Source organism: Rhinolophus sinicus, chromosome 18, assembly GCF_057876585.1.
Source record: "Rhinolophus sinicus isolate RSI-liver-muscle chromosome 18, RSI-T2T, whole genome shotgun sequence".
In the NCBI taxonomy this organism is placed as follows: domain Eukaryota; kingdom Metazoa; phylum Chordata; class Mammalia; order Chiroptera; family Rhinolophidae; genus Rhinolophus; species Rhinolophus sinicus.
The window spans coordinates 100,987,193-101,003,431 of NC_142518.1; the positions used below are offsets into that span (position 1 = coordinate 100,987,193).

General features: G+C 39.9%; 1 protein-coding gene across 9 annotated transcripts in view; it reads right to left on the reverse strand.

The window, feature by feature from the left end:
- ATP11C (ATPase phospholipid transporting 11C (ATP11C blood group)) overlaps nucleotides 1–16,239 on the reverse strand; it is a 165,583-nt gene that overhangs the window by 92,925 nt on the left and 56,419 nt on the right. For 5 of the 9 annotated variants that reach the window (XR_012493555.2, XM_074324313.2, XM_074324311.2 and 2 more), the window contains exons 1-2: nucleotides 5,783–5,914; nucleotides 2,999–3,118 (exon numbers count right to left, since the gene is read on the reverse strand). Coding sequence is in view for 8 of the 9 variants with exons in the window: in XM_074324313.2 (XP_074180414.1) it covers nucleotides 2,999–3,118; nucleotides 5,783–5,899 (237 nt within the window). In the remaining variant the exon portion in view is untranslated. Of the gene's footprint in view, nucleotides 1–2,998; nucleotides 3,119–3,840; nucleotides 3,892–5,782; nucleotides 5,915–16,239 lie in introns of those variants that run through there. The other 4 variants (XM_019750470.3, XM_019750469.3, XM_019750468.3 and 1 more) reach the window with 2 other exon arrangements.

Consider the following 16,239-nt stretch of genomic DNA (forward strand, 5'->3'; position numbering starts at 1 on the left):
TCTAAAGTAGGTCAAAGTTTTTATCTTTAGTGCTCTTTGCATTAACAAGACTTATTCCCAGTGCTACACTGACATTTTTGATGGTATTTATAAACAAACAAAAAGTACCCAATTAAGACAAAGTTATTTTTATTACTAAAGGGTTGAGAAAGGAAAGCAACACTTGCTAAAAAGTTGGAAGGCAGCTAACATATTTTATGAATTGTACATTTCTTCAATTAAAAGATTCTGGTGCAAATACACACAGGCAAAAGACAATGTGAGAAAGAAAAAGTCAAATTATGAAATTGTTGTTCTTGCCAAAATGGACCGGAAGGTCTCCTTTTCAGAGAGACAATGCCACACATTTAAAACACATGAGACTGAGGATATATCAGTAGTGTCGCTCAGGACTATAACATAATAATCACGGAAATGTAAGTAATAATAGCAGCTACCATTTATTGAGTTGTTACTACATGCCAAGCACAGTGCTTAAATGCTTTCTGTGAATTACTTTATTTCATCCTCAGCACAGTCCTATGAGGTAAGTACTGTTTATTTTCCCATTTTACAGATAAGAAAATTGAGACACAGGGAGGTTAAATGACTTATTTTAACTACAAACCCAGGTCTTCTGTCTATAAGGATGAAGTTCTTTACCACTATACACTGTATGCTATCCTCTTACGTTAAGATTTCATTCTTTTTCTGAACTCAGTATACTGTCATTTCCTCTTTTTCTGCTCTAGAGTTTTTATGAAAAAGCAGACCCGTTAACAAGCAGTTAACTAGACAAACTGTAAACATAATATTTACAGAGAAAAACGAGATGTGTTAGTCTATCAATGTAGAAATGTTCAATTCTTTATTCTGGTTTCTAAAATATATACATACACATAGATATATAAGCAAATTTGTTTAGGAAGAATCTTTTTCTTTTTTGTCCCATGAGCTCTTGAATATTTCAGAAAATATCCTATTGTATTATTTTGACTACTGGCAAAACCGAAGCTAGCTAAAATATAAAAAATAACCTATTAAGTACAAAAGAGTTGAGAATTAAGCTGAGTTTTATAAGTTCTTTTAAAATATGAAAACACAAAGTATATCACAACAAAATGGTTACTGCTAGTTCACTGAAAAGCCATTTTACTATCTTCCACATAAAACACTATGGAAAACAGTAATTCCCTAGAAAATATTTTATACTTCACTTGATGCAAAAGGAGGGAGCAAACCGAGGAAGAAACCCAAACAGCATAATGATATGGAAAGGGCTCTTTATTTAGAGCCACTAGACCTTATAAAGCAGTTCTGCTCCTGGCTTTATCACTAACTCTACTTGGTGACCATATATCACTAACTTAACTTCTCTGGGTTTGCTTTCTACATGTGTAAAGCCAGTGAGTTGAACGAGATGACCTCTTAGGATCTTTCAGTTCTACAAGTCTATGATTCTGTGTCAAAGGACGACTACTGATTGTTTTCTTGGCTATACAGGTAACACACAACTTTCCGTGAAAGGACTATTCAGTATCTTGGGCACAGGTACAGAAACTACTGGCTGAGGATGAATTTCCTGCCATAAGGTTAAAAATTAACAGGAACAGACATTTTTATCCAAATATACTCAGAGTGCTCTATAGGCCAACAGATCTGCGCATAAGATAACAGTTTTCACTCATTCTGCCCATATTTGACATGTTAATCAAATAGCTAAATGTAATCTGTGCTATATCATTACCCAAAGAGAAATCACACGTATGTTTGAAAACTGAAATGTTAAATATTTTGAGGAAGGACATAATTTTGTGTTTCAGATCCTAGGTGTTTGCAAACAGGCAGTGAACCAAGTGGCACCAACACTGGAGATCTGCCTTGCCAGGCTGCATGAGGAAGTGAAGAAAATTATTAATTAAAATCTGTGCTATGCTACAAGAGATGGCAGCGGGCCCGCCCTCTAGCGCCCAGCACCTAACCTGGTCAGCCAAAGGTAAAGATTAGTAAACTACTCCTTGTAGAATGGTGACTACGAGGTACTAGGAACTATAGAGTGTTTTCACATGTGGAATATCAGCTCCATTTCACTGATGAGGATATTCAGACTCAGAGGTTAATTTGGTCAAGGTCACACAGCTAGTAAATGGTCAGGCCAGGAGTTAAATACAGGTCTTCAGACTCGCAGGCCACTGCTCTTAGCACTACAGTGTGCTGAAGTAAGATGATTATGCAAATGGTGACACAGCTATAGTGACTGAACTCTAACTGTTCAGCGCTGTATTGAACAGGATGCATTAGGACCCAGGAGTGGACGGGAGAAGCTGCTCATTGAAATAGGGAAAGATACACGTCATTCTTTTTTTTTTTTTTTAATGGTGAAGAAATTTCTTCTTTTTTTTAAATTAAAGTGTATTGGGGTGACAATGGTTAGTAAAGTTACATAGATTTCAGTACAATTCTGTATTACATCATCTATAAATCCCATTGTGTGTTCACTACCCAGAGTCAGTTCTCCTTCCATCACCATATATTTGATCCCCCTTACCCTCATCTCCCACCCCCACCCCCTTTCCCTCTGGTCAGATGTCATTCAATGATAGCACCCTCCAAAATAATATAAATTATTTACATACTAGTCCACCCAATTAAGGGCAATTCAGGAAGCTTTGTGCAAGTAAATAATTCCCTACTTTTAGTACACTTTTTTTTGGTCATCATTTTAAGTTATACATCACATACTTTTCAGTGCAGTTTTTAAATTATTTTAAATTATATTAGCAATATTTGGATAATTTTGAGTTTTTAAAGTTCCTTTTTAGCACACTTTAAGGCTTAAAGTAATATGTATGATCAACAGGCACTATGATTCATAATGGAAGGCAAGTGAATGATCTTTCAGCTTTAACAAGACAGAATGATGCTTTAAGAAAACTGCCTTTTGGTGGAGTAATGACCACAGTTGGTATATGATTGGTGTAAGTACACCTCCATCTATTGAGTTCAATAAACAACTTACCTTAGATGACACTATTCTGTTATCACAAAATCTTTGTGCAACGAAAGCTTCTGTTGCTGAAACTGGATGATTGCCAAGAATCACTGTGCGTGTACCAACTCGTTTCTCTTCTCCAGAGCACTGACCAAGAGAAAGAGAAAAAAGAGTCAGGTTTTCATCACATTTCTTTCCTGTGCTTCTGCAGAGTGGTAGGGAGAGGTGAAAACCTTGTTTGGAAAGTCAAAGTCCACTAAGCTCTTAGTTGCTGATTTAGTAAAAGTGTTGTTTGAGCCAACTGTTTTGAGGCCAACCCTGCAATTCTAAAATGTAGAGAAATAATATTTTTATTGCCAGTCGTTTTTCCTTCATCCACAGAATCTCAACGATCACCATCACAGCACCACACTAACTTAGGAAAGGTCAGACCGGAAACATTTAATTTTTATACAATGGTTCATGACAACCCTGTCTGGAGCAGACTGCAGAAAACATTATGCAAATTACTTCTAATCACAAAATAGTTACTTATAAGTATACAGAAATAGAATGGCTGCCTCTACTAAAGGAATTGAATAACTATTTCTACAAAGAAAAGTGGTAAACTCTTTGGCTTTACAGGAAAGACATTCTTTTGTGATCTCTCAGAGCCTATTGTCAAAAAGAGCCATTTCACACAATATGTCTCTAACGTTCCTTTTACCTTTTTAAAAAGTAGATTTGCTGAATCTAGAAGTTCCAAGGTTGAGCTCCATTTTACCTCACCTTTTAATTTCACCGAGGCTTCACAGTTTTGTTTCCTTAAATCAGGATAATATACTTTCTTATATAAATTTAGGACCGTCTCTTTGATGATACTATATTACCTTGTGTCGTGCGGGAGACCCTGCTCGCTGTGCCATTTGTCGGGTGGGGCGGCCTGCGGGGTCTCTGTTCCCGCTCCCCACACAAGAACGCAGGATATGGTGAGGCCAAAAAGGAACACCCACTGAGCCATAGGTAGGGGAGTCATACCACTATGGTCTCACTGGAGGCTGGGTTCACTGGACGTGCGACCTGCTGTCCGTTTTTCTGCCAACCGACTGACGACTCTCCTCGACTCTCTTGTTACATTAGTGGCCAACTGGCTAAGCGGCCACAGCCGACGGCCAACCAGCCACAGCCAACGGCCATCTACTACCCGAGCCAGCACCCTTCCACGTGAGGCCGAGAGCCTGTAAACTACTTTCTGGGGCTCTGTCCCCACACCATGTTTGAGATGAGCATGTATTTAAGTCAGAGGAAGTATGATAGAAACCAATATCCACTTATATATTTCTATTATTATTTTTAAAAGGATAATCCCTCAACCTAAAATGTTTCAGAAGTATATAACCACAAAGACTTTCCTTCCTTTCAAAGGTCAAAGATGTAAGTCTCTACCCCAAAATAATCATTTTAAGCAAAACTACTTAGAGCTTGCAAAGTTCTCCAAATGTCTGTCTTTGGGTGTATTCTAATTTGAATTTTTGCTCCTTATAGATATTACAGGGGAAAAGAATTTTTAGTTTGAAAATAAAAATCACCTCAAAGCATAGACAGATAAGACCTCTTGCCTCACCATTTATTTAAGCTTATTAAATTATTATTTAACGGGGTTATTTCCTTCAAAATCTGTAGGGAATCAAATGAAAAGTAACTGGGATAAATTGAAGTAGGAGAGATCGAGACTATATATAAAGGGTAACTCCTGGAAATCTACCCTGGCATGGCGCTAAGGGAGCTTGTGGGAATCTGTCCCTGGCAATCTGTCAAAAGTCAGTAAGTATCAGTGCTGGACAGCTTAGCTATTTACCTGCCTGCCCAAAGACAGGGCACGAGAACAACTGGTTGTACAAGGTCCTTCTCATGCTAAAAGTCAGTGATTTGCAGGTCAATCTTCAAAGAGTTCCTGGAAACCAGTCAAGAATACCTTCCCCAGAACGGCAGCTATATACATTTTGATTCAGGAACGGACTTTGTTTGCAACTGTAATATACAGGGTCTGACACAGCTTACTGATAAGAGCACTCAATTTTCCATACTTCATTTGGCAAAATGTAAACTGAAAGTGAATACACCTGCTAAAAGTATCGTTTATTCTGCTTCGCACCTATCCTCACCTTCTGTTGCAAATTACCATCTCACTGTAATCCCTACAACAGACTTGAACCTTATAATGTACCAACGCGAATTACAGAAAGTGTCAAGTCTGTATACACACACTGCAATTTACAACCTTTAATTTAATATTCATATGGTTGTTTCGTTTTTCACACAAGCAAGAAGTGGCACAGAGTAAATAAGGAAAAGCTACCCTTTTATGCCAGTTCTCAGATCATTCTGCAGATGGAAAGGGGGAAGAGTAAAAGGGAAACAGGTAGAGAGTCAGTGAATGTTTTCTGCACGTTTCCTGCACCGCTGACACAGACTATTCCCCTCAGTTAACAATGGTCACTGATGAACTTAAAACAAAAATGAACTAGTACTTTCCCAATTCTGAACTGTCTTCAGCTTTCTTCTCTGGCAGGTAACAGCATTCCAGAGAACAAGAGGAAGGAACAAGTATAATGCACTTTTTCAGCCACGATGATCTGACGAACTCCTTACATGTAATAGCATGTACAGTTTTCCTAAGTGCTGCCCCATATATTATCTCAGGGATCTCTTTCGAATAGGCCTAAGTGATCTCTAGCTCCACAAAATTGAAGAAAATGGGTTAAAATCGATGTGCAGGTGGTGGGGAGATCCTGGCAGTGACCATCATTAGGTGACAAAACGAGAGCATACCATGTTTACTCCAGAGGAGTTTTTGTAAAGGGGTAATCTCCTTGGCCCACGCAGGTTTGGTGTGGGAGCTGCCTGAGGGCTGGGGGTGGGGTGAGGTGAAACAAGTAACTTTCCCATGCCGGTTTCACTCCAAAATCTGATGAACCTCCAATTTTTGGTGGAACTTGGCTCTAACTGTTTAACGTTGTCTGGTCCACATATACAAGTATCTGCCGAGCTTGTGTAAATTCACTGTAATTTTCCACTTGCTGCCAATGTACTGTTAAAACAGTGGTTTCAATTCCTGTGATTTTGAATAATGCAGGTGCCTTCGCCAAGGCAGAGAAACTCCAAGCTGGAATCAGAAAAAAATTTCCCATTTGGACGGCACACAACGTAGTCTGGAGTGGGAGTGTATGATTCCTGCTACCCCACAATGAATTTTAATTCATTAAGTGTCCATCCTATGCTGATCTGCTTCCCATCCAAATGTCCCTAAGAACATTTTAAAAAATTGAAATATGCTGGCACAAATTCTATTTTAGTGACACACCATACACTACAACACAAAGTATAAAGAATATTAAAAAGTATATTTAGAACATGAATTAACAGGGAAAGCAATTTAATTTTCTTCCTCAAGACAAAAATCACCCTTTTGTACTCTTGATCTATACGTCCATAGTGTAAACTGAATAGTTTTAAAAAAGCAACTAGTTTATACCAGAACATAGACTCTCAGTAAAAATCAGAGTAAAATATTACTGTTACTCAACTAGCACCACCTTAAAATCCTGTGCCTTTGCTAGTAATAAAACAGAAAAAGCTGCTAGATGTATAATTTGTTTCTTGACTGCCTGTAGACCAGTGACTCAATTCAGAACTAAGGGAACGTAGAGACCTCAATACAAGACTGTCTCTATAGGGCGGATGGGTGGGCTCAGTTGGTTAGAACGTGAGCTCTGGGCAACAGGGCTGCTGGTTCGATTCCCACATGGGCCAGCGAGCTGCGCCCCCCGCAACTAGAATGAAGACGCTGAGCTGTCACTGAGCTCCCGGGCTGCCGGATGGCTCAGCTGGTTGGAGTGCGTACTCTCAACCACAAGGTTTGCCAGTTCGACTTCTGCAAGGGATGGTGGGCTGTGCCGCCCACAACTACGACTGAACAACGGCATCTGGACTTGGAGCTGAGCTGTGCCCTCCACAACTAAGATTGAAGGACAACAACTTGACTTGGAGCTGATGGGTCCTGGGAAAAACACAGTTCCCCAATAAAGTCCTGGAAATACATACTGTTCCCCAATAAAGTCCTGTTCCCTTTCCCCAATAAAATTAAAAAAACAGCAACAAAAGACTGTCACTATAAAGCTGGCATAGGATCTGAAACAGAGCTCACCTCGCCATCCTTTTCAGGTGTTCGGCAGACTTAAATTTAGCACTTAGTCATATATCAGTGGTTCTTAATTCTGGCCACACATTGACTTTAAACATAATACCAATGCCTGCGTCTTTTATTTATTATTTAATTTAATGTTTCTAGAAGCTCCCCAGGTGACAATTTTAATTTGTAGCCAGGGCTGAGAAAACTGCTACAGAATCTCTCTCTCTGAATTAATGATTGCCTTTAACTAACATCCTACAAGTTTTTAGTATACCAGCCATAATCCTACACTTTTTAAGTAAAATAATTTCAGCAATTTGCTTTTCAAAGAATAAAAACACAAATAACCCTCACCTAGTGCCTCCTCCCATCATTTTAAGATGCTCACAAAAATGAGATTCTCCTTCAATACTTATTTCGCATGTGGTTCATTTACCATTGATTATTTAGATCACTGACAAAATTTACAGGTCCTGATGTAATGCAAAGCAACTTGCTTTATCAACCAATCACTGATGTCATCCTGAGCAAACACAGCACTATTTTTATTGTTCATCAGACTGTTCTTTGAGTTACTAAAGCAAATATATTTGCTAAAAAATGAACAAAAGATCCCTATTAAAAATCTGAAAACTTGGCCGTAATTTAAAACTGTTCTCTGCACCCCAGCCCCAAGGCTATTTTCTTCTCTGAAGCACTAATATTATTGAACAGCATAATCAGTCGTAAAAAGTACAAATGAACTCAAAATGGAAAGAAAGCACATTTCATGGAACTTTCAGCCATCTATTACAATACTCCCCAAAGCCAGCATTTTTGTACTGGGTTTGGAGGGATGGGGTGCAGGAGGAGAACACTACTACGCCGGGGAACATTTCCAGTGTATTAAGCTTCTTGGTTAAAATTGCTAAAATGTATTCAGTGGTCAAATTGTTGGAGTTTCCAAGCCCACTCCAGTATAACAAGCGAAGAAGAATCATCTTGATGTGTAATTTATACTCATAAGACTAAAACGAGCTTTAAAATCATACTTTTCAGAGTTTGCTTTTACGGCATCTTCTTAAGTGATTAAGCTGTCTCTCCCTCCTTTGCCAGAGATAGTGAAGCAAGATCAAGACATGACGTTTTGTCTTCTTGCCTTTAAAGCTTAATTATGGTCATATTAACTGAAACTCAAACACCTGATCAAAAGAGAACTGAATATTCAAAGTACATCCCCAGACACAAAGATTGTCTTTAATTAGGCATTACTCCATGATGGCACATTTACTTGAATAGAAACTGCTATAGGAAATAGATTATACCCGCAAAATACAAACATCTAAATCAGCAAGCGCAATGCTCAGAAAGAAGTAGTGACCATGAGGATTTAGATAAGAAAGAAAGCCTTGTTCGGAACCTCAGAGTTAGATTTTCATTATCTAAATGTGATCTACCGAGCAGCTTCATTTCACCAGGAACGATGAATTCTGAGTGTTTCCAATCTGATCCCTCTCCCACCATGCCCTCACCCCAAGGACCTCAGGGCTACAGAAATGTGGCTCTAAAGATGAAATACAGCTCTCTTACAGAATGCCTAACAGAGTCGATGGGTCAAAAATGCTGTAAGCATTTACTGATTCAAGATTCTAACAGGAATTTTTTTTTAGTGATTCGGAGATTCTTCCATTCATAGAAAGTAACCTGAGACTCTAAAAGTTCAGGCTGGGGCTCAGCAACTCCACTTTCTTGGTTAAAAGTACTTCTAACCTAGCCTGATAATAGGCACACACGCTTAACTAGAGATAAACCGAGCACAAGTCTACAAGTCCCCAGAAGTTATTTTTCATTTTCACTACCCATATCTACACACCACCTTGCATTCCAAACACTTGAAAACTTTAAAAATCTAAATTGAGAGGTATGTAACTTCTAAGGCTAGGAACAACAGTGGGACCGGTTGACAATCCAGCTAAGTATGTCCTATAGTCCTCAGGAAACAGGATACATACATACATACACACACACACACACACACGCACGCACACAAATAGAACGCAAGTATAAAGGCCCGAGGACCTCAAAACCCAACCTGCCTGAAAAGAGAAGAGAATGAAACAGTGATCACACACTTCAAAGGAAGAAGGGAAAGATGGGGCTATCTGAATAACGACATGCAAAAAACTGCTAACACAATGGCACCTAAATTACAGAGAGAACGCTGCACATTACCAAGCAACTTGTACGAACCCCTCTGATCTTTGTAGTTTCCCGGAATTTGGGAAGACAGCCAATTATGGCTTGCAAGTTTGTGTTATGTCAAAGGAGGCAGCAAAGGAAGCACTAGAAGACTGGTCTGTTCCTTAAGACTTCAAAAGCAGAAAGCCGTCGGGTGGCCTGACCTCCATTACTGCATTTGACAGCTTCTCCAAAGACTTGCTGTGCCTTTGTAACTCTTGATTTTAAAGTATCATTATTTAAAAATATTAGTATATTATACCACATAGTATTTTCTCATCTAATAAAGTTCTTTTCTAACCCACGACTATAATCAATGGGTCATGATAAGAAGTGGGCTAAAAATCACTCTTTTGAAGAAAGTTGAATTGAACTTTGGTTCTAGACAGGTCAACAGTGTAAAACGAAAAGATATAATCTAGGTATTCGCTATGATACACGGAGTCCCCCCACCGTGACACTGAAGCTTCAAAAATGTGTGCCAATATATGTATATATGGTATAAGCAGATGGCTTTCGTGGAAAAGTACATTAGGGCTGGAAGATATTCCTCACTTTTTTTTTTAAAGATTTTATTGGGGAAGGGGAACAGGACTTTATTGGGGAACAGTGTCACTTCCAGGACTTTTCTCCAAGTCAAGTTGTTGTCCTTTCAATCTTAGTTGTGGAGGGTTCTGTTCAGCTTCAAGTTGTTGTCCTTTCAGTCTTAGTTGTGGAGGGCGCAGCTCAGCTCCAGGTCCAGTTGCCGTTGCTAGTTGCAGGGGGCACAGCCCACCATCCCTTGCAGGAGTCGAACCGGCAACCTTGTGGTTGCGAGGACACACTCCAACCAACTGAGCCATCCGGGAGCTCAGCGGCAGCTCAGCTCAAGGTGCCATGTTCAATTTTAGTTGCAGGGGGCGCTGCCCACCATCCCTTTCGGGAGTCGAGGAATTGAACTGGCAACCTTGTAGTTGAGAGCCCCCGCTCCAACCAACAACTGAGCCATCTGGGAGGCAGCTCAGCTCAAGGTGCCGTGTTCAATCTTAGTTGCAGGAGGCAGAGCCCACCATCCCTTGCGGGACTCGAGGAATTGAACTGGCAACCTTGTGGTTGAGAGCCCACTGGCCCATGTGGGAATCGAATCGGCAGCCTTCGGAGTTAGGAGCATGGAGCTCTAACCGCCTGAGCCACCAGGCCGGCCCATTCCTCAATTTTTAGAGACTGCATAGGTAAGAGAGTTTAATCTCAGCAGCAAACAGTATTACCTCCCAATGCAAGGAAAAGAACCAGTGGATATTAGGATGAAAATTGCCTTTACCAATATCATTACATAGAAGAGACAAATTCTCATCCAAAAATCATTTTCTAGGTCACCAGAGAAGAATTTTTTAAAAACATTTTTTTAACTTGAAAAAAAATTAATTGTGTTTTTCCACGACCCATCAGCTCCAAGTGGCCCATGTGGGGATCGAACCGGCAACCTTGTTGTTAAGAGCACCACGCTCTAACCAGCTGAGCTAACCGGCCACCCCACCAGAGAAGAATTTTTAATACAGTGTAAAAGACAAACTCTGGCTAGAGCAAAAAATATACATATTGTGAAAGAGGTGTTTGATATCCGCAACAGGGTTTTATCTGCCATTTCAGTGACAGCACCATTATTATAAAAGTGATGTAAGTTTCCTAGAAAGGCCTGGCAGTTCAACTACATGCTGGAGTGTGTCCGGTGAAACCAATGAATGCACCCCCCCCCCATATTGTTAAATATCGCACAGAAAGAAAACTAACTACCTAGAAACAAATGTCCCAGCTGTGAATGCAATTAGTTTAAGCAGTACTTCCAGGTTATACCCGGTAAATTTTTTAACACCCCTAATGAAAGAGGTAGGTAAAAACCAAGTTTCCATTGTGGAGCACGGATGAGTTGAATAAGCAAAGAAAACACGGGGGAGGGGCTCTGAGCTGTGATTCTCAAAAGGAAGTCTCACAAAAGGAAGCCACTTCTTCAGTGAAGCATTTCGAGTCTTCCATTCAACCACGGTATGGTGGCCAACTTCTCAGCTCAAATGACAATATCTTAAAGAAATGTCTGTTCTTGAAAAAAGTGTCCTCCCTACAGGTAAAGGCTTTTAAGGGCACGGTTTGGAGGGAACAGGAGAAGCAATAAAAGACACGGCCCTGGGAAATATTACTGTTCCGTACGGCTCAGTTGAGCGTCAATTTCCTTAACAGTAAAATAAGGTGATGTCCTGAAAAGACTGCTTACAGTAGGACTGACAAAACTCCCAGGTATCGGGCCGGCCCGGTGGCTCAGGCGGTTAGAGCTCCGTGCTCCTAACTCCGAAGGCTGCCGGTTCGATTCCCACATGGGCCAGTGGGCTCTCAACCACAAGGCTGCCAGTTCAACTCCTCGAGTTCCGCAAGGGATGGTGGGCTCTGCCCCCTGCAACTAAGATTGAACATGGCACCTTGAGCTGAGCTGCCGCTGAGCTCCGGATGGCTTAGTTGGTTGGAGTGCATCCTCTCAACCACAAGGTTGACGGTTCGACGCCCACAAGGGATGGTGGGCTGTGCCCCCTGCAACTAGCAATGGCAACTGGACCTGGAGCTGAGCTGCGCCCTCTACAACTAAGACTGAAAGGACAACTTGACTTGGAAAAAAGACCTGGATTTACGCACTGTTCCCTAATAAAGTCCTGTTCCCCTTCCCCAATAAAATCTTAAAAAAAACAACAAACAAAAAAAGACCAAAAAAACAACAACTCCCAGGTATCACTTTAAGGGCTCTCTAAAGGCTATTCACGTGAGAAGAGGATGAGGTTTCCAGATATTAACCAACTATATGAAGATTAAAACTCCAGGAATTGGGCCAGCACAGAATTAGGCAAGATAATTCAGATGTAAATGTTTTTATTTAAAGCAAGAAAGTTTCTGGCTCTACAGAAGAGCTAGAACAGGCAATTCTACTGCCACCCCTGGGTAACAAAGGGGCAGGGTGAGTTATAGCCCATGGGCAGAGTGCCTGGTGTTGGAAACACCATTCCTCGGTGTGGCTAGTGAGGCTGACAGGTGGCATGTTTGACTGCCTGTGAAGGCCACTCAACAAGTCCCCCAGAGGCTGTTGTGTATAATACAGGCCATCAGCCCTTCGGAACAGGGGATCTGACATGGAGGGAGTGAAATTAGGAATTCGTTTCTCCTTTTGTGGCAGAGCACATGGCCACGTGGGAATTGCACTGGAATTACTTACATTGTCTCGAAATCTTCCTTCTCTCTGCCCAAAGCTTTGCATTCAAAGCTGCTGCACACTAGAAAGATTGGGGGCTGCTGTAAATTGAACAGGTGGTCTGTTTGTACTTATTCCTAAAACCTGCTTAAGAGAGACATTAGAAATTAGCAGTATGTGTGAAGTAGAATATATAACTTTCAGTATATTGAAGCATAGACAAAAGAGCATGTCAGATGAATATCTGATTTATTTATGGCTTAATGGCATTATGCATGGCTTGTGTATAATAAAAACTTTGAGTGCTGCTAAGTAGGAATGCCACAGTAGGACGGACTGGCAAGAATATCAGCATACAGCATTCAGTGTTTCTCAAACTGCATTCCATGCGCCAAGCTAGTAATGAGGTTCCTTAGAGAAGCGGGAGGCTGCTCCTATAACCCCCCCTCCTGGTTACTCACAGCGCATAGTCATAGAATATAAGCTCTCAAAAGTCTTCAAATAAAGAAAACTCTTTATCTTTGGGTAAGTCAGCATTTGCCATAAAACTCTCCCCCGCTCCCCTGGGAAGATCCAGCGACACCACGTTCTCCACAATCCACTTTGGACACTGCTACTCTAATATATTTCTTACCTTATCACAATCAGCTAGCTATACTGGCAAAGCATTCAAGGGGAGAAGGGGAGATAATTGTTAAATTTGTGACAATTTCTCTCCCGGCATGCCAAAAATAGATAAGGAAAAGTAAGCGTTTGGCCGGGATCCCAGATGGGTGCTCTTGCTTCTAAGGCTTAATTATGAGAGGCAAGAAACAAGGAGATCTTGGTTCCAATGCCTTCTATCCATTGGTCGGTATGTGTCTTGAGGGAAGTAATGTAGTGATTTCTTCATAGATAACTCGAGGAGAACTTAACTAATTAATTTCATCAAGAGGATGCAGAGAAATTTGGGCCAGAATCTTCTATTTGCAATATAACTTGAACTGTGATTTGCGATGTTATCATTTGCCACATTTTTCTGCCTGGATCCAACAAAACACAAAACTTTCCAAAGGTGAGGAAGAGATATTTGGGATAAAGAATAATTTAAAAACCAATACACAATGACAAGATAATGTATTCAGGATGACATGTATTCAAAGTAGAGGAGGGAGAAATAAAGGAAACATGAAAAGTCACAAAGACCAGGGCAAGGAAGGCTCGTGTGCTTTCATGGAGCTAACTCTGGTACACTGTAAGGTATATTGGCTCTTTCAGGCTTTAACTATGTCACTGCGTTGATTTCATTTCCCCCCCCCAAAATGTGTCAGAAATCCACAAAAAACAAAAAAGTTGATATTTTGACTAATTTATGTATTTAATAATAACAATTTGAGCTGCTTTGTATATAAATGACATTATTTTTATGTATAAAAATTTCTTACTGTTATTCATTCTTGAAAAACACAAAAATATAGAAAAATGTACATCTACTTTCCTAAACTTCCTTTCTGGAAGGTTCCATCTGCAGTGGATGGAAATATTCATTCAATATATCCGACCGTCGCGACAAAATGGTTAAAGATGCCCACTTAAAGCGCCCAGTGTTGGGGCAGCCAGTTAGCTCAGTGGTTAGAGCGCGGTGCTCTTAACAACAAGGTTGCCGGTTCGATCCCCACATGGGCCACTATGAGCTGCGCCCTCCACAACTAGACTGAAACAACTACTTGACTTGGAGGTGATGGGTCCTGGAAAAACACACTAAAAATAAAATAAAAGTTAAAAAATAATTTTAAAGCACCACAGTGTTCATTTATTTAATGTTAACCTTTAGATGTGAGAAAAAAATGAATGCTTTCTCAAATGTGCCTGTTATCCAAGGGAAATAGTTTATTCCTGATAAAATAGAATGAAATTTATGCCCTGGCACTCAAGGTACCAACAATTTCAAGTTGAAACAGTTAGGATTCACTACCATAAGGGCAATTAAAAAAATAATGAACCACATAGAGATACTGTTTTTACCTGTATAAACGATTTTTGCTATAAAATGAAACACACACAAATAAAACCACTTGTAAGAATTATTAGAGCACACACATTCAAAATGTACTTTTCAAAACAAACACTACTTACACTAAAATTCCTATCACCCCCAAAACAAACAATTCTTTTTAACCAAAAATTACAAACAGTAGTTCGAGTTTCTGTTCAAGTATATGATTGAAAATAGCAATTGGTTATTTCCAGAGCACACATAGGGGGTATCTAGGACAATTTTAAGAATTTACAGCTGGCATTAAAAATACCTGGCAAGCTTCGAACAGGAAAAATGCTTTCAGCTAAACCATGAAGTTTAGTGGTTGTAGCATTAAGCAACTGTTGCTCAGTGGCACACACGCAGATAATTTATGACCAGTAGTTGGTAAGTGTTCGCAAAGACTCAAGTCTTCTGATTGCAATGCATTTCACTCTATTTCACATTAGAAAAGGCATGTGTGTATGCAAATGTGTTACTACATTTCTAAGTCCATTCTTACTCTACTTGGTAAACTCACATATGATGTAAAACATTTCAAACGTTGATAAACAGAAAATACTGCATGACAGCATTAGTTAAGGGTGGAAAATGGCACACCCCAGCATAATACAGACGGCCCTCAAAGGCTGGAAATTTAGGTATCAGATTAGTCCCTTCGACCTCATCTTCAATCCTAAAATTGGTGGGTTAGAGGAAAAGATGGGTTTATCCTAATGGTTACAAGCCTTTCTTGGAAGGAAATGTACCAGAATGATGTTAAGTACAGATTTCATGGATTTAGAATCCAATTCAGTCCAACGTGCCTTTGAGCTTCACTACAATTTTTCATAAGGTTGAGCAACAATGTGATGAGACAGCAAGGCATGAAATATTCACTGCAAATAAGGGGAGGGTCGTTCATGCATTTTAAAGGTAACATCCTTCTAGGATGGCTAAACATTTTAAAAGAAATGGAAAATAAAAAGTGTTGGTGGGGGGGCACCTTGTGAAGAAATTGCTGGGAGGAATGTAAAACAGTCCAGCCTCTGTGGAAAACAGTTTGGTGGATCATCAAAAAGCTAAACAAAGAATTCCCACATGAGCCAGCAATTTTACTCCTACACACATACTCAGAAGAACTGAAAACAGATGTCCAAACAAAACCTTGGGCATTAATGTTCCTAACAGCACTATTTACAATAGTCAAAAGGTGGAAACAACCCTAATATCTATCAACTGATAAATGGATAAACAAAACACAGTGTATCCATACAATGGAATATTAGTCAGGCACAGAAAGAATGAAGCACTGATACCGTGTTTTGCCGAAAACCAGACCTAGCCGGGCCATCAGCTCTAATGGGTCTTTTGGAGCAAAAATTCATATAAAACTCAGTATTATTTTATATTAATTATATATTATATCATATTATGTTATACCCAGTCTTATAGTAAAATAAAACTGGGTCTTATATTAATTTTTGCTCCAAAAGACGCATTAGAGCTGATGGTCCGGCTAGGTCTTATTTTCGGGGAAACATGGTACTCTTCCTCTTTACCTTCTTTTAATTACCCTTCAGATCGCCCAACTGTCACTTTCTCACTAAAGTCATCCCTGATGACAACTGAAATGAAGAGAGACTAATAACTTGGTCTCCAAAATCTATCTGCTA